This window comes from Mobula birostris, chromosome 24 (assembly GCF_030028105.1).
Source record: "Mobula birostris isolate sMobBir1 chromosome 24, sMobBir1.hap1, whole genome shotgun sequence".
NCBI classification, from domain to species: Eukaryota; Metazoa; Chordata; class Chondrichthyes; order Myliobatiformes; family Myliobatidae; genus Mobula; species Mobula birostris.
In genome coordinates this window covers 58,878,571-58,898,249 of record NC_092393.1, presented here as the reverse complement: position 1 = coordinate 58,898,249, position 19,679 = coordinate 58,878,571, and the positions used below count along the sequence as shown (strand labels likewise).

Here is a 19,679-nt window from a genome sequence, read left to right as displayed (position 1 = left end):
TCAAACCAAATCAGCAGGGATTATGCTGAGGGCAGCCCACAACTGTCGCTAAACTTCTGGCACCAACACAGTACGTGTACAACTCACTAACCCAAACCAATACATCTTTGAAATGTGGGGAGGAAACCAGAGCACCCAGAGGAAACCCACACAGTCATGGGTAGAACAGACAAACTCCTTAGAGAGCAGCGGGAATCAAATCCCAATTTTATGACTGCGCCATAAAGCAATTGCTCTAACTGCTGCACTACTATATACAGCAGGGTTATGGGATAGATAAAGAGGTGCTTGATATGTTCTAAAATAACTTTGTGTTCTGGTAAAATCAATAGTTTAACATAGAATATAGACCAGTATTGTCTATGACAAACCTGATACCACTAATCCCATCTGTCTACACATGATCTGTATAAACATGGAGGATTGTGTCTGTCTAAGTACTTCTTAAATGCCAACGTGTCTGGTTCTTTCACCAACACCCTGGTAGCATTCATTATTTGTATAAAACACTTGTCTTGCACATATCTCTTAATCTTTCCCTCTTATCATAAAGCTATGTCCTTCATCAGTCCTGTGCCTGTTCCCCTAACAATTGACCTCCAAAGTGATCCATTAGGGACATTTAAGAGACTCTTAGGCACATGGATGAAAGAAAATACAAGGCAATGCAGGCACGAAGGGTTAAATTGATCTTGGAGTAGGTTAAAAGGTTGACACAGCAAGGAAATTATCGTCACAGAAATAACAAATCGGCACTTGAAAAGAAAGAAAGTTGACTCAAGGATCTTTACAACCAATGAGGCACCTTTTTGTGTGTGATTATCTTTGTAAAGAAAATGCAGAGGAACAGCTAGTTGCCACAAGGTAACGACCAGGTGTATAAATATTGGTGAGATATCAATAGAGTACGATTCCAAAAGGTAGCACGACAAAGCAATCAGCAGAAATAAACCAGAACAACTCCTACAAGTGTTTATTTTTAAAGAAAGTGGCTGCAGTACTAGTGAAATCTCATCTGCTAAAAAGTGCTCACCTGGACTTAGTGCAAGCCAGAATGGAATAGCTATAAATGAGCTAACACCTCTCACTTAAAATCCACCTGCACCTCCACAAGCCGTGCCAGAGGATAAACACGCATTCCATTCAAGAACAAACCCTATCCTTAGGGATTATTTCAAGTTGCTTCAAAACAGTATTGCTCATAGTATTGCATAAAAACTATGTAAATACAGTAACTACAGAGCAAAGGGTACTATGTATAGTTGACGTCACAGAAACTGAATGACATTTTGATTAAACACATCTTTTTAAATTATCTCCTCAAGTCTCTATGAACAAGCATTTTCCAGTAGCTAGCTATCTTATGAGATAGCCAGGAGAATCTATAATGAAGGTAAGGGAAACGACAGGAGAATTAAAACTATTACTTTGCATCTGTCTTCACAGAAGACACACAAAACATGCCACTTAGTGAGGAAGAGGAACTGAAGGAAGTAACTATTTGTCAAAAAAAAGTACAAAACAAGTTTGTGGACTTGAAAGCTTGCAAATCTCAAGGATCTGATGATCAACATCCTTAAGCACTGAATCCAATGGCTTTAGAGGTAGCAAATTCTCCGGCTATCATCTTCTAAGGTTATGTAGACTTTAAACTGTTCCAGATGATTGGAAGACAGCAAACATGACTCCACTGTTTTAGAACAGTGTTTTTGTACAACACAATACAGACCCTTCAGCCCACAATGTTGTGCTGTCCCTTCAATCTAACCTTTCCCCTCACACGTTGCCCTCGATTTTTCTATCATCTGTTTGCCTATCTTCAATGCCCTAATGTATATACCTCTACCACCACCCCTGGCAGTGCTTACCACTCTCCGTACATAAAACCTACCTCTGACATCAGCCCCCCCCCCATACTTTCCTACACATTATGCCCTCTTACACTGGCCATTGCTTCTCTGGGAAAGAGGTGCTGGCTGTCCGCTCTATCTATGCCTTTAATCCTGCCATTAACCTTGTACTCTGCCTTCAAGTTTGGCTTTTCACACTTTTCCACATTGAACCCCATCAGCTACTTGTCAGCCCAGCTCTGCATCCCATCAATGTAACTGTAAGTTATAACAACCTATTATCCACAACATTATCAACCTTCAAAGAAAGGAGGGGGAAGAGGGGAAGAGGAAGCAGGGGATAACCACTCTATTCACCTAATGTTGGTGGTGTGGAAATTATTGGAATCTGTACTGAAGTCATAATAACAGAATAATAGTACATCTTGAAAAGAATATTGGGACTGAACATAATCAAGAAGAATTTATGAAGAGAAAAATCACATTTGACAATCTGATGGAGGTTTTTTGTTTGTAGATGTGACCAGTATAATAAGGAGAGGCAGTACCATTTGAATTTCTGGGAGGCTTTTGATAAGGTCCTGCACAGAATGACGGTTTTAATGGTTAAAGCACATGGAATTGAGGGAATAGGACAAGGGCTGAGAAATGGTGAACTACCTCATCCTTTCTACACACCTCACTACTGTTGTTTACTTTTTGCACTACGCATTTTAATATACATTTCTAATTATAATTTATGGCATATTTTATGTATTGCACTGTACTGCAACCAGAAAACAACAAATTTCATGACACATGTCAGGGATACTAAACCTGATCTGATTCTGGTTATTGAACAGAAAGTCAAAAGGAATAACAAACACATTTCATATTTCTTTAAAGCATAACATCAGAACATCAAATCTATACCAGCTTACAGGGCAATCTTTTGAACCCGAATGCCATTTTCTATGTAACCTATTCTTCCTGCATTCAATTAAGTCTCCCTCTCCAAAATTCTGTTACTACATGGGGCTATTAACCTGCCCCATGATCACGTTGGTTTCCTTCGGGCACTCTGGTTTCAAGATTCAAGTTTATTTTTCACATGTGCATCAAAACATACAGTGAAATGTGTTTGTGTTAACAACCAACATAGGAGGACATGGGTACCAGCCTGCAAGTGTACCCACACATTCCAGCGCCAACATAACATGTCCACAATGCTTGGCAGAACAACACGAACACAACAGCAACACAAGCCCTGGCCTCCCACATTCCAAATGCATACAGGTTTAGTGGATTGCTTGATGACATGGTGTGACTGGGCTGTGCATACTCGATGAGCCAGGAGGCCTGGAAGGGCCTGTTACCATACTGTATCTCTAAATAAATAACACTTATTCAAAACTTAGAAAATCACCAAAAGTCTTGCCAGGTTAGATGCAAAGACAGTGTTTCTACTGACTAGGTCTAGTTAGTTGTTAAGGGGCAGACTACTCAGGACTGAGCTGAGGAGCAATTTCTTGCTTGGACTGCTGTGGAGGCTCACTTGCAGTGTTCCTTCAAAATGAACATCAATAAGTTTCAGGACATAAGAGGAGATCAAGGTTTATGGAGCTGGAAATGGCACTGAGGTAATGGCAGGTGGAGCTCAAAGGGACAAAATGTCGACTGCCGTTTCTCATGTTAACTCAGTTATGGCTCCCTTGTTCAACTCAAAGGTTACAAGTCCCACAGCAGCGCAAAAATTGTGGAACCACTGAAGAACCTCCACATTACTGACAACACTGCAGTTGAAAGTTATTAAATCATTGGCTCTGGTCAGAGAGCAGCGAGGGGTATGGGTGAAGGGTCATCAAGTTAAAACGTTAAATCTGCTCCTCCCTCCAGCAATTTATTTTATCGCTGATTTCCAACAGCTAATCTTTTCCTTTTGAAGTCTCCTAAATGTCACACTTCTTCACACAGAGAGTGATGAATCTGTGGAATTCTCTGCCACAGGAAACAGTTGAGGTCAGTTCATTGGCTGTATTTAAGAGGGAGTTAGATATGGCCCTTGTGGCTATGGGGATCAGGGGGTATGGAGGGAAGGCTGGTGCAGGGTTCTGAGTTGGATGATCAGCCATGATCATAATAAATGGAGGTGCAGGCTCGAAGGGCCAAATGGCCTACTCCTGCACCTATTTTCTATGTTTCTATGTCATACATTCAACAAAACACTGAGTGCATCATCTGTAATCTCACCCTGCCTTGAGGAATCTTACAGCGTGACTTCCCAACTCGGTCACTGCATGTTGAAGTAACTAATTGTGCACATACTTCATTGAGAATACCCAACAACTTCAGAAACAAAACCAGATTTTAAAAGTTCATAATTATATTATTTTCTGAATCTATATTAAAGATTAGCTTTATTTGTCACACGTACTTCAAAACATACAGTGAAATCTGTTTCTGCATCAACAACCGACACAGTCTGAGGATGTCCTTCTGACCCTAACCCGTAAATCTTCAGAATGTGGGAGGAAACACACACAGTCTATATACACAAATTCAATCTAAATCACTATTTTTTGTTTAATATCAATAGAAAGCAGTTTGCCCACGCACGTTCAGATGAACTTCATGTAGGATCAACCTCTTGTATTACACCCAAGGAGGGTTGCCTGGAAAAATATGTAAAGATGTGTAACGCCAAACACCAGATATCCTTGATGTGGAAAAGTTAACATGTCAGTTGGTGCGTCTTTACAACCAGCATCGGCAGCCCACCAAATCTGGAGAAAAGAAAAGTTGGAAAAGAAGTCCACAAAGATCAGTCAAGTGAGCGTAAGATAATGCTTGACTAATGGACCTTCACCTTTTAAACTATGCATTGAGTCAAAAAACGAATGGCCAGTTGATGAAGCATCTCCTAAGGAGAGTCTGATTGCTTGTACAAGCTGAATGTTAACAACACTGAGTAGAGATGGGAGGGGGGTTTTGTAGAAAATTGAAGAAAAACTTGCATTTGAGTTTACAAGTCTATTTTCAGTCAAAGACCACTGTATTTGTTCCCACACTGATAAAGAAACTCTGTGAAAAGAGCTATGACCTGCAGGGATACAGAACAAATGATGAGGTGGCACAGTAACGGAGTGCTTTATAGTGCCAATGATCAGGTTCAATGACATGCATTCAGCTCTCCCTTTTGCGAGACTGCTAGTCAGTGCCGGAAGCTGTAAGCAAGAGCGACAAGCACTACCCATCACATGTTTCACAACAACTATCTGACACATTGATCTATTTGTGACAAATAAAGCTAATCTCAAATAAACCTAATCTTTTTAGCCAGTTGTAGACACCTATTTTAACCGAACTATTCTATCATACACATTCCAAGTTTCTATAATCCGCTACACGTTACTTTGACAGGTATAATAAACCAGCTAATGAAGTAATGCATTGAAACACAGATGAACTTTGGAACATACGATGCCTATCCAGGTGATGTCCGCAGAACAAATTATATCCCAATATCAATTTTTGACATCCCAACCTTTGCTGTAAGGTCAGCAACACCTTAACCAGATAAAAAGTAACTGGGAGTATACTGCCAGGCAAAGCAAACAACCCTGTTACAACTGTATGGGTTACGGTAATTCACCCATAAAGAATTTACGTATCACTGCACAAAAATTTGAAATGCAGAATAAAATTCACTCTGACAGAAACTGCGTGGAGAAAATGTAAATAAATAAATATAAATGTTGTTCCATTTTGGATTTCTTACACTCTTACACAGATGATGCAGCTTCATGTTGCAGAAAATCACATTTCAACCTGTTTATTTTAGAAACACAACACCTGGCCGTGTTCCCCCCCACCCCCACGTAACACTGGGTTGGCCTGCATTGGCAGAACTCTAATGTGCAGCCCCCAAAAGGGAAATAACATCACAAAAGTGAGGATATTAGAAGGCAACACACGTTCACATTCACTTAACACTCACACATGCACTTTAACATGAGGTTCCCCCCCCCCCCCAGGTATTTCAGTTTTTAGTTTCAAAATCCCCAGCTGTTGTTTTGTTCAGGATGTAGTCATCATCTATACAAGTACCACACTCTGAATTGTTTGTCTGATTCAGTCAAAATTCACTCCAAACAAACGGACTAATTTTCCAAGGAATATCACATTTCTGTCCAGTGTTTCTGTCATGCGCCTGGTACGGAGTAGCCGCTGCACAGGATCAGAAAAAGCTGCAGGTCTGTAGACTCAGCCGGCTCCATCGTGAGCATCGGCCTCCCCACCATCGAGGACATCTTCAAAAGACGATGCCTCAGAAAGGTGCCATTCATCATTAATGATCCCACCACCCAGAACTTGCCCTCTTCTCGTACTACCATGAGAGAGAAGGTACAGAAACCTGAAGACACTTATTCAATGTTTTAGGAACAGCCTCTGCCATCAGATTTCTGAACAGATAATGACTACCTCATTACTTTAACTCACTTTTTGCACTACTTAATTTTTAAAAAATATACAGTGGATTCCAGTTAATAAGGACACATTGGGACCAATACATTTTTTGACCAATTAAGCAGCTGCCCTAATTAGCTGGTTTCATGGGTTAAAAAGGTATTAAAAAAGACGAACTACTGTTTAACTGAGTAACAATTTAGGTACTTAAATGAAATACAGAACAAATTAGAACACTATCAATACCACTACAGTACCATAAAACTGTATATTGGTTCATAATAGTTATCGGAGGAACTAACCCAGTGTACACTGTTGTGTTCTTTTGATTAACTGTAGATGAACAAAAATCAGTGTAGATAATGAACTGTTTTCAAAGATTGCATCCTCCAAATATTCATTTTCAATGTAACATTCCAGATGAATGTCAAGGCCTTCAAATTCTTCAGAGTTTCAAACATGAAGTAGTGACATTGTTTCATTTTGCCTCCCAGCCGTTTCTGGCACCTCCAAGCCTGAATGCTTGAAACCACAGTGAGCAAAATGGTTCTGAATTGTCTTACTGCTTATTTCTCACCAACTATCAGTGCTTTTTGAACAGAAACACACGCAAATGACTGTATTTAAAAACTGTTTGCTCTAAATATGGTGTGGTGTCTAACGGTTACATAAGTGCACGTGACTGATGCTGGTTAAAAACTGTTCGGCAACAGTCTCGTGACCCAATTAAGCAGCACAATGTCCCAAACGAACAAAGGGAATCCTGGCTATTTTCTCAACTAGTTTTTGTCCTTAAGAGTTGGTCCAAATAAGCGGCTGTCCTAATGCAGCGGTCCCCGACCACCGGGCCGCAAAGCATGCGCTACCGGGCCGCGAGGAAGCAATATGATTTGGCCATATAAGTCAGCTGCACCTTTCCTCGTTCCCTGTCATGGCCACTGTTCAGCCATTACGCATGCGAGGTCATTACCCGCGCGTCATCCATTTCAGCTCGGGAAGAAGATCAACTCCTCGAGCTTGCAAATGATGGCGGGCTGGAAAGTATGTTTGACATAACATCTCTGCCGGCATTCTGGATCAAACGCTAAAAACCCTGAGACAGCCACGAAAGCACTGAAAACGTTGCCTCCATTTCCAACATATCTCTGCAATGAATGCAACGAAAACTAAATTGCAGAATAGACTGGACATAAGGAACCCCGTTCGACTATCGCTGTCTCTCGTCACCCCCTCAATGGGACCGTGTTGTTGCAGGGAAACAAGCTCAGGGTTCCCACTGATTCAGCGATATTGGTGTGTTGCAATGATTTTATATGTTCATACGGGGAAAATATGTGCTGCGTGTTTAATATCCAAACGTTACTTAAAATGTTATGATGCTATTGACTTATATAACCATATAACAATTACAGCATGGAAACAGGCCATCTCTGCCCTTCTAGTCCGTGCCGAACACTACTTTCACCTAGTCCCACCGACCTGCACTCAGCCCATAACCCTCCATTCCTTTCCTGTCCATATACCTGTCCAATTTTTCTTTAAATGATAATATCGAACCTGCCTCTACCACTTCTACTGGAAGTTCGTTCAACACTTACTTCAAGCTCCCCTGTCCTCCCCTGATAATTGACTTATCACTATATTCATGCGAGGAAAATATGCGCTGTGTTTAATATTAAGTTAAACCCTTTTAAAAAGGAAATTGAGTATATTAGCCACTTATCACATATATTCCGGTCGTGATTAACACCCCCCCGAACAGAATCACCAAAAACAATTTGTAGAAAAAAATCGTACACGCATGCGCACTGGTGCCCGCGCAAGGCTTCATGGTCATTGTAGTCTTTCTCGGGGTAAACCCGGCGTATTTGACTGCTACTCTTGTCCATTGGCAATCCTACCACGCCCCCCCCCGCCCCCCCCCCCAACCCGGTCGGGCAGTCTGCAAGGATATTGTCAATATGAAACCGGTCTGCAGTGTGAAAAAGGTTGGGGATCCCTGTCCTAATGAACCAATGGCCCAATTAATCAGAATCCACCGTAAACTTCTTATTGTAATTTATAGCATATCTTATGTATGGCACTGTAATACATAACATATGTCAGTGATATTAAACAAGATTCTGCTTTGCATCAAGCAATAACAATTAGATTTCTTGGCCAAGGAATCCTATACATTTATTGGTAACAAACACTCACTTCTGGGGTTTGTTCATTTACATTCAATCTGTATACTGTGCCTTATCTAGCTTTAGCAGGAAGGACTGAGTGTGCCCATAATACTAATTCACGTTGGACCACAGACTTCCTTTGAAGTATTAATCTGATGCAATAGTTACTGTCGAAGAGCAAATGTTATTTCTGAGAAAATCTGCACCTTCAATCAGTTTTTCTTCATTGTTTTGCAGTTACTATTAAGTTCAAAGTAAATTTATTAAGTATATGACACTATATACCACTCTGAGATTCATTTTCTTGCCGGCATTCACAGTAGAACAGAGAAATACAACAGAATCAATGAAAAACTACACAGACACAAAAACTAACAAAAACCCAATGTGCCAATAATAAAAATAAATAAATAACACTGGAAAGAGGAGTTGCAGAGACCTTGAAAGCGAGTCTGTAGGGTGTGGAGTCAGTGCAGTGTTGATGTGAGTGGCTCAGGGTCCTGAAGGTTGAAGGGTAGTAACTGTTCCTGAACCTGGTGGTATGGTGTGGTATAGGTTTGACAATGAAAAAAACGTGCAAGGCAAAGAAGAGGTAGGCCAGTGGAGTCACAGGAGACTGCAGATGCTGGAATCTGGAGCACCAAACAATCCACTACAGGAACTCAGCAGGATGTGTGGGAGGAAAAGGATTTGATAATATCTTGGGTGAAAACCGTGCCCCCTGCTCACCATTCATTAAAATCACAGATAATCTGATTTTGGCTCCAATTTCCTGCTTGGTTCCCTTTACTCTTGACCATCCTTTAGTCCAAAAGTCTCCTTCAGCCTCAAATATATCCAAATGATAAACACAGGAGATTCTACAGATGCTAGAAATCCAGACCAACACATACAAAGTGCTGGAGGAACTCAGCAAGTCAGGCAGCATCTATGGAGAGAAATGAATAGTCGACATCGGGCCAAGACCCTTTATTAGGTCTATTCAACACTCACAACAGGGTTCTGGCCCGAAACGTCAACCGATCTTTTCCACGGATGCTGCCCGACCTGCTGAGTTCCTCCAGCTTGTTGTGAGTGTTGCTTTGGCCCCAGCATCTGCAGATTATTTTGTGTTTAGGTCTATTCAAGCCTTTATCAGGGCAATTCAACAGATAACCTTCAGTTTTTTATGGAAAAGAAATCAATAACCCTGAAAGAACAAGAAATTCTTCATCTCAATCTTAAATCTTCCCAATCTTAAAGCTGCCTGTAAGGTGTCTGTACATTCTCCTTGTGACCATGTGGGTTTTGTCTGGGTACTCCGGTTTCTTCCCGCAGTCCAAAGATGTATCTGTTGGTAGGTTAGTTGGTCATTGTAAATTGTCTGATGATTAGGCAAGGGTTAAACTGGAGGATTGCTGGGAGGCGTGGCTCAAAGAGCTGATTCTGCACTGTACATCAATAAATAAATAAATAAATAAATGGGCCACTGCTTATTCTGAAATTATACTCCTTCAGAGTTGTTTCTGTTTAGGTGACTTGTCATAAGAAAGCAGACTGAACAGAGAAAGGAGATGACAGAAATACCCTCTAAAGCCAATGCTATAAACCAGGCGTTCCCAACCTATGATCCACAGACCCCCTTGGTAAATGGTAAGGCTCTATGGCATAAAAAAGGCTGGGAACCCCTGTTGTAAACATACAGGCCAGGGAGCAGCTGTACAAAGAGGAAGAATTAGCAAATTAGGTCAAAGATCCTTCAGAGAGAGCACTATGTCTACATTCTGATAAAAGGACATTCAACCTAAAAAAACAAACTTTCTTTTTTTGTAGATATTGCCTGGTGGCCTGATTTCTCATATTTTCAGCATCTGTAATCTTCTAATTTTCAATGAACTTTCACCAACATTAACAATGAAGAGTTTTTACTGCTTATCCTAGCATGCCTACTAAAGCATCTGGGTAAGCACTTGAATATGCAAGCACAACTTGTCACATGTTAGCTTTACAAAATTAGCTTTACTTGTCACACGTTCATCAAAGCATATTTCACTGTTTACTGGATATGGCCAACATAGTCCAAGAATGTGCTGGGGGCAGCCCAGGAGTGTTGCCATACATCCAGCGCTGACATAGCATGGCCACAACTTACTAACCCTAACTTTTACAGTACTATGCAAAGGGTGTGTGTGTGTGCGTGTGTGTGTGTGTGTGTATTCTTTCTCGGCCATCTATCCTTCATCCATCCTGCAGCGCTCCACCCTCAGCATTCCCAACATCCTTTGCTCCCTCCAGATCCACAAACTTGCTTTCTGCTCCATGTTGACAAACACAGTACTGTGCAAAAGTCTTAGGCACCCTAGCTACATCTATCTATACACATCATGGGCAAAGCCATGTGGTCACGGGGAAAACATATTAACTTCTCACAGGCAGCAGTTTAATTGAACCTGGGTCGCTGGTGCTGTATACCGTTATAATACTGTGTCACTGAGTGCTGGCAAATGGGATTGATATAGGTAAGCACAGACATAGTGGGCTGTACGGTCCATTTCTGCACTGTATGACTTTACTTAACTAGTACTGAACACTTAAATTTAGCAAGGACTAATCATACAATGCAGGGAGCTTTCTATTTTTAAGGTACATAAGTTGATGCTGCTAAGTCTTCAAAGGGCCAACAAACAGACCAGCAGTACAATCAGAAAATATAATATTAAGCAACAATAGTTCCAAAAGAGTCCAGTTGACATGGGTAATTACTACCTCAACAGCTGTGACACAGATGCAAAAACATTTCTAACAATAAAACATGCCCTTAGTTTTGGTTGTGTAGTCAGAAAGTGGACCAAAGTTCTACTCAAACACACAATATAAAAGGGGAAGAATTCAGTTATCATATATGAATCTAGCCATCCAAATGAATAGCAGACTACATTGTGTTATTTGTTGGCCTGCATTCTCAAAAAGGGAGTCTAGAAACCATGGGATAACCCTCACACTGTGAGATGAAATGCATCACTTGTAGAGCATAACGAAACAACAAGTGATTTTTCCTCTCTATCCATCACCTTTCCTCAGCTATCTCCTTTCCCTAATTGACCAATTAGTGGCATTACCACAATCATTCATTGTGTAAATGGATATTTAACATCGGACTCTTACTGATGATATTCCCACAAGGATTCATTGGGTAGTTGTTTTTTTCCCCCTTCTAAAATCTCTCAGATTCCCCTCATTATCTCAGATAGGAACAGTAAACAAAATCAGATTAGAACTGATCCTGGGTTTTTCTGGTCCAGAGAAGTTATACTGTTCAACTACCAGTCCAATGTCTGTTTAATTAAAAATTAACAACATTTTTTCAATCAGTGTGACAGAAAAACAGATTAGAAAGATTTGCTTTAGTTGTCATTTGTACATCAAAACACAAAGTGAACTGCGCCATTTGCATCTAATCAAATCAACGAGGACGTGCTGGGGGCAGCCTACAAATGTCACAGGCTTCCAATGCCAACACAGCATTCCCACACTTACTAACCCTAACCATACGTCTTTGGAATGTGGGAGGAAACTGGAGCACCTGGAGGAAACCTATACAATCATGGAGAGAATGTACAAACTCCTTACAGTACAGAATCTCTAACCAATCAACAACTGTAATGAGCAGAAGCAATTGCAGTCAGTTACATTCACAGTTCTATCAAACTAAGGAAACAGGAGTAACCCTGCTTTACCATTCAATGTAATCAAGGCTGATCACCCAAATTCAGTATCAATTCCTGCTTTCTTCCGATCTCTCGATCTCTTTAGCCTGAGAAATGTATTTTACTCCTCTTTGAATATTTAATGCAGAGATAGGGCCTGGAACAGGCCCTTCCTGTCCAACGAGTTGCACCGCCCAGTAATCCACCTACTTAATCCTAGCTTAATAACAGGAAAATTGACAATGGACCAATTAACCTACTAACTGGCACATCTCTGGAATGTGGGAGGAAATCAGAGCACCCAGAGAAAACCCACGCGGTCAAGGGGAGAACAAACTCCTAACAGACAGCACCGGAATTGAACTCCAAACTCCAACTCCAGGAGCTGTATTGGCATCGTGCTAACCGTGGTGCCAAATGTGATAGAAAATTCCAGATTCACCCCTCTCTAGATGAAAAAAATTTCTTCTCATTTCAGTCCTATGTTGCTTATCTAGCTCTGACTGACTCCCTGGTCCAGAACTCCTCCACTGCATGGGACATCTTTCTATTCTGAATGATGCCCTTAACTCCGAGTGGAGTCATCGGGACATCGTCATGACGGTGCTTCTTCTTTTTTAGTAGGCTTTCTTATTTTTACGAGGCCGAGTTGCTAGCCCGACACTCAACCGAGCACAGATGGAAAGTGTGCAAGGGAGCCGGCTGGATTCGAACTAGGGAGCCTTCGCTCCAAAGTCCGGCGCTGATGCCACTACGCCACCAGCTGGCTTTTATTCTGAATAGTCCTATTAGATTTTCTAAGGTATTACCTCTCATTCTTCTAAATTCCTGCGTCTAATCAGCACAAATCTCTCTTCACATGCCAGACCTGCCATCCTAGGAATGAGGGAGTGGCGATGCCAGTATTTAACAAGTGCCTAGACAAGCACTTGAATTGGCAAGGCAGCTCAAATGCAGCAAACTTGATGACTGGAATATCGCTGTACACTGTGTACCTGAGAGATTAGAGATTAGCTTTATTTATCGCATGAACATCAGAACACAGTGAAATGCATTGCTTGGTCGGGGATGTGCTGGGCGCAGCCCACAAATGACACCACACTTCTGGTACCAACATAGCATGCCCACAACTCGCTAAACCTAATCTGTACACCTTTGGACTGTGGAAGGAAATCGAAGCATCGGAGGAAAACCACGTGGTCACGAGGTGAATACACAGACTCCCTACACCTCAATCTTACCGGTCCTGTAAAGCACTGTACTCTTTCTAGTTACTGTGACACTTCTTCTGTGCTGTACAATCATCCATCAGTCTGTTGAATCTCAAATGCACTCCCACAGAGGCAGTACCATGACTGTGTACAATGCTCAAGGTGAGGTCTCACTGAATAATAATTACAGTAAGATGCTCCTGCTATTGTACTCCAATCTCCCCTCTGTGAAGGCCAACAAATCATCAGGTTTTCAACCTCTTGCCTCACCTGCATGTTTACTTTCCTTGCTGCACCCATCCCTTTTGCCATCTATTGCTGCTCAGGTAATAATCTGCTTTCCTCTTCTTGCCAAGTAAATAATCTCAATTATCCTCATCTTCATCTGCCCATTTCCTCAAACTGTCCACATCACACAGGAGCTCCTCCACAGCCTTCCCATAGCTCACGCTCCCACCCAGCTTTGTATCACCATGCTGATTTCATTCGCTCGTCGGCATTGTTAACATATTGCGAACTGTATATATACTATGAATATATATTGCCTGTCCATTTAAATCTGTTGCGAGGTTGGATCGCTCCAAGCGCCAAGCCAATTTGGGGAGGTCAAGGATGGTTTTGGGCTGGGCAGCGAGGTCTAGGCCCACAGCATATCGCTGTGGCAGGGCCCAAATCCTAGTGCAGGGCATGACCCAGTGACTGGACAATTTAAATGCCAGCACAGTTAGACCAGAAAGGCAGGGTGTTGGGACCGGAGGAGACGGTCAGGCTGATTTCACTCGCTCTCCTGTGATGTTCACTCCCCTCTCCGCAGTACTGAGGCTCTGAAACTGCTTTGGCTGCTTCACGCTTCATGTCTGTGAGCTTCGAGGTGATTTACTCTGCTACATGATGAACTGAGACCAGGGCTTTGGGCCCGCTCCAGGGATTTGGGTCTGTGGACTCAACTTGGTTTGGAATGCTGTTGCTTGCTTCTATTGTTTGCATGACTTATATTTTTTTCTCTCTTTCCCTGCACACTGGCTGTTTTTCTTTTTTTAAATTGGGTTCTTTTGGGCTCCTTGCTTTGTGGCTGCCTGTAAGCAGACAAATCTCAAGGTTGTATAATTTATATGCAATAAATGCACTTAGAATCCTTAGAACAGCTGGGTTTCTAGCATTGATTCCTGTGATACCCAACCAGTTACTGCCTGGCAATCAGAAAAAGACCAATTCATTCCTTCAGTTTCCTGTCAGCCAACTATTCGCCTGATTATTTTACCCTCAACCCGAAATGTTTTAATTTTGTACTCTAATCACTTACGTGGAATCTTGGCCTTCTGAAAGAGCAAATATACCAGTTCACCCTCATTCTCAAATAAAAAGCCAACTGATTTCACAAGTGTGATGTGTCTTTCATAATCTCATGCAACTCTGTCCAGTTCTGAGCTCTTTTCCTAATACTATGCTAATACATTGTTTATAACAGACCCTACACTACAGCGTCAGGCTCAACAAGTTGCTGGTGGAACTCAGTGGGTCAGGTAGCTTCTGTGCAAGGAAATGTCAACATTTCTTTCCACAGATACTGCCTGATCCAACAAGTCCCTCCAACATTTTGTTTGTTGCTCCAGATTCCAATATCTGCAGTCTCTTGTGCCACCAACATCAATCCAACTAGCCAGTTTACAATTCTATTTCTCTATACCACTTTTTAATTTATTTAAACAGCACAGTTACATTAGCTCCCCTTCACTGGGTCTACTGCACAGACTATCAAACTATAAATTGCAAAGCATCTATTTTAGAGCCACTTTCTTAAGTAGTCTGGTATGCCCTGGGACTGGTCAGCCTTTAATCGTGTTAATTCCATTTCCCTCCTAATAGTGATTTCATTCAGTTCCTTCCACTCACTAGACTAGGGGTTCTCAACCCGGCTCCACTGACCCCTTGGTTAATGGTTGGGGTCCAGGGAATAAAAAAGGTTGGGAACCCCTGCACTAGATGCTCTGTGTCCAATAGAGCAGGGGTCCCCAACCTTTTTTGCACCACGGATGATATTCTTGCCGGGGGGCGGGGGGGGGGTGTTATTCAACAGTGGGCGTGACAGGGAATGAGGAAAGGTGTAGCTGACTCGTATCGTTTCTTTGCGGCCCAGTAGCACATGCTTTGCGGCCTGGTGGTCGGGGACCCCTGCAATAGAGGGTCAGCCTTAACAGGCTTTTATTATGTCAATACCAGATCCTTCCTCATGGCGACTTCATTCAGTTCCTCCCTCTCAGCAGAACTCTCCACGTCCAATATCTCTAAGGTTATACATGTCTTCCTTTGTGAAAATGGAACCAATATATTTAACTGGTCTGCCACTTCTTTGTTCCTTGTTATCAATTTCCTTGATTTTGACTTTTAAAAAAGTACCTTTGTTTTCAAGAATTTTGAACCAGTTTTAATATTCTCTGCAAGCATACCATCTCTTCGTCAGGGCGAAGGGTCTCGGCCTGAAACGTCGACTGCACCTCTTCCTAGAGATGCTGCCTGGCCTGCTGCGTTCACCAGCAACTTTTATGTGTGTTGCTTGAATTTCCAGCATCTGCAGAATTCCTGTTGTTTACAGAATTCACTCAACCCATTTGACAGTACACAGTTAACATGCACAGCAACTGTAACACAGCCATCATGAGCTCTTGACCAGTATTGTGTGTGTGCCAATATTGTTCTGCTAATACTATAGTTCTCTGCAAACTCCACTATCAAGGATGATCTTTATTTGCTAAATGCACTTACATGTATTATAAGTTAGGAAGGGTGGCAGGGTGGAGATACGTCTCTACTACAGGAGGTGTAAGCCCCTCTTTCCCTCTGCTAGCCCCCCACCCACCCCAATCAGGGTCAATGTGAAGCCATGGGAGCAAGTGGTGGATGGTCGTACGAGCAGCTGGTGCACATCACAAGTCCTGGTTATGTGACCACTGACACCAGGCAGACAGTCTCCAAAGAGCACTGATAATGCCGGGGTCACCTGTCTTGTAGAGACACTGGCTAGAAGGCGGCCAGGCAAACCATTTCTGAAGGAAAATTTGCCAAGAACAATCATGGTCTCGGAAAGACCATGATCGCCCATGTCACACAACACAGCACACAATGAATGAACAAGGAATTTGCTGTGGTGTGTTGGTCTGGGTGCCAACATGCAATAAAAAAAACACAACTTTCAACAAATATAAAGAATCTCAATCATATAAAAATAAATAAATAATACTGGTTAAAAGACAGATATGGCATTAAAATGTGCATAGAAGTATACCAGTATGTATTTACAATGTAAACTGCATTATAAAAGGTAGCTTAAAGTGTCTACAGTGCAGTGAAATGACGGGGCTAATAGACTGAAGTTCAAGTAATTGGTTCTCCGAGAGGACCAGAACTTTGTCATAGGGTTTGAAGGCTTGTGTGCCTCAATGACCTGGAGAGCTATGTTGGCTAGAGTTAGGGCTTTATCTTTGTCTCTTGGTAGGGTCACCAATGCCAAACAGGTCAAAGGGTAGAAGCCAGTGGTCCACCGGTCCTCCAAGTTCAGGGGTTCAGCTCGGGGCTAACAACACTGACTGGTAAAACTAAATTGCTACAGAAACAGCAATGAAGAATCCTTCTACTTCTGAGTGTGACGATATTCCTGAGTCTCCGCTCGGTACTTGCACGACTGACAGTAGTGAAAACCGAGAGGAGGCCACTGGCATGATGAAGGAAGCCCTGAACACCGCCAGAGATGGAGACCCTTCATAGCCGCCCCAAACAAGCAGCAGCTTCAAGTAGTTGGTATGTCACCACAGACACTCCCAAATTTCTGCAGATGTAGTGTGGGGAGCATTCTGACTGGTTGCACCACCGTCTAGTGTGGAAGGGCTGCTGCACAGGATCGGGATAAGCTGCAGAAAGTTGTAAACTTACCCAGCTCCATCACGGACACAAGCATCAAGGACATCTTCAAAAGGAAAAGCCTCAAAAAGGCAGCATTCCTCATTGAAGAAAAACTGCAGGACATGCCCTCTTCTCATTGCTACCATCCACCAGGAGGTACAGAAGCCTGAAGACACAGTGTTTCAGGAACAGCTTCTTCCCCTCTGCCATCAGATTTCTGAATGGACAATGAACCCATAAACACTACCTTCTTTTGCTTTCTTCCTGCACTACTTATTTTTAATATACAATTTTTATTGGAATTTCATTTTTATTACCATGTCTTACACTGCACTGCCACAAAGCAACAAATTTCACAACATAAATCTGATTCTGATAGAAACAACAAGCTCGCTTGTCAACCTACACACAAACCAGACTTTACTATAAACTTTTAGTGAATCAGCTTGTTGGGATTCTGCCCCTAGCATCCATAAGAAAACTTCTATTAACGATTACTGGTAGCTTGATGGATGCAAACATGGTGCAATGAAAAGACAAACTGCTTGTGGACACAAGAGACACAAAATGCTGGAAGAACTCAGTAAGTCAGGCAGCATCTATACAGAGAAATAAACAGTCAGCGTTTCAAGCTGAGAGCCTGCATCAGGAAAGGAAGGGGGCAGAAAACACAATAAGAAGGTGAAGGGAGGGGAAAGAGTGCAAGCTGGCAGGTGACAGCTGAGACCGGGTGAAGGGAAAGATGGGTGCGTGGGAGGAACTCTGCAGGTCAACAGCATCTGTGGAGGCAAAGGACTAGGTTTTGAAAAAGGCTCTAGACCTGAAATATCAATTATGCTCTTTTGTTCTGTCATGTGAGTTGTAAAATTGTCGTATCTGTAATATATTGCGTTGATGATGCAAGAAAAGTTCATTTTCGTGGTATTTATGCTGTGTCTGGATACCCACTACAATAAACTTGAACTTGGTCCGCTGAGTTCCTCCAGCATTTTGTTTCGTTCAAGACAGCCCATCCGTTTAATACAACAAACGCCAGGCTCACAACGTGGAGAATTAAAAATTGGAGAACCAGATGTTAAGTTTCACGACGAAAGAGCGATAAGTGTCTGATAAACCCTCCGCAGCTGCTGGCACGGCCTATCCCACCTGTAGCAGAGGCGATTCCGATCAGCCTGACAGCTGCCTTTCTAAGCTTTACCCATCGGATGCAGGCCAGCAGAAGTGGTATGAAATGATAAACACAAGACTTCCCGCTCACTGCAGCCGGCTGTCTCCAGGAGGCCGCTCAGTCCAGGCCCGGGGCCCACACCGGCCTCACCAGGGTACCAGACTCGGGCCCAGTCGCTCTCCCGAGCCGGCAGGCCTTGTGGGTGCCCGCCCCGCCGGCGCTTGCCTCCGATCCCCAGCTCCAACTCACCTTCCCGGGCCAGCCGCATAGTCCCGCCAGCAACAAGAGAGCCGTGAAGTGCAGCGAGTCTGTGAGCCCCCGTGAGACGGCCATGACCGCACCGTTACCTGCACACTAGAGCTCTGCCGACGCCTCCCGTCGGCCGGGAGCGGGCGGGCGCTGCGCGCGAGCCTCCCGCGTCAATCATCAGAGGCGGTCCAATGGCGGTCTAGTGTCATCGAAGGGGGCGTGGCACGGCCACGGAGCGCGGAGAGGGCGGGCGCGGTCCGCTAGCCTCCCGCGTCAATCATCAGAGGCGGTCCAATGGCGGTCTAGTGTCATCGAAGGGGGCGAGACAAAGTTCTCGTCAATCACGGTGCGCGTAGGGGGCGGGTTTCGAAAACGTCACTCAGGAGAGTCAATTATAATTCGAACCAATCAGGAGGAAGAGGCGGATCATGTGACCAATCATAAGAAGGGGCGGGGCCGCGAAGTGGCGCCGGTCGGTATGAAACGTGGTGCACCGCGATCTGTCAGCAGCACTGGAAAGGAAGGGGCACAATCTGTGATTCACCGGCCAAGCAGTTTGTTTATGGATGGGCTGCGATGCGCTTTCCATCGCTAACTCTTTATGCTCCCGTAAGTGGAGCAGGAGTCAGGACAGTCGATCCCTCAACCAACTAAAACAGTATCAATGGCTAAACTGATTGTAACCTCACCCCAACTACCCAACGGGACTCCTCGCCCGTTCTTTATCGGGAGACTCAATGAGACGGCATGTTAGGAAACTGAGAAGTGATTTGCTTGGAACTGAGAAGTTTCTAAGGAATATTAGCAAGTTGCTGATAGAAACTCCTTCCAAAAATCTGTAAAGGAGACTGAGGCTCCAGTTCTTCATTACTGTCTCTTTCCGATCTTCCTGCCTTCAGGTTTTCAGGCTGTTCCGATGGAGCCGGGTGAAGAGGTATTTTGTTTTCATTTACAAGAGTTCTTCGAGGACGTAACAAGCAGGGTGGACAAAGGAGAGACAG

At 43.2% G+C, this 19,679-nt stretch overlaps 1 protein-coding gene across 1 annotated transcript in view; it reads right to left on the bottom strand.

Annotated features, from left to right (window-relative positions):
* ern1 (endoplasmic reticulum to nucleus signaling 1) overlaps positions 1-18,815 on the bottom strand; it is a 115,994-nt gene extending 97,179 nt beyond the window's left edge. Inside the window, exon 1 of the mRNA XM_072242748.1 lies at positions 18,679-18,815. Within this exon, the coding sequence (XP_072098849.1) occupies positions 18,679-18,762 (84 nt within the window). The 5' untranslated portion in view covers positions 18,763-18,815. The remainder of the gene's footprint in view (positions 1-18,678) is intronic.
* Between the last annotated feature and the right edge of the window lie 864 nt (positions 18,816-19,679).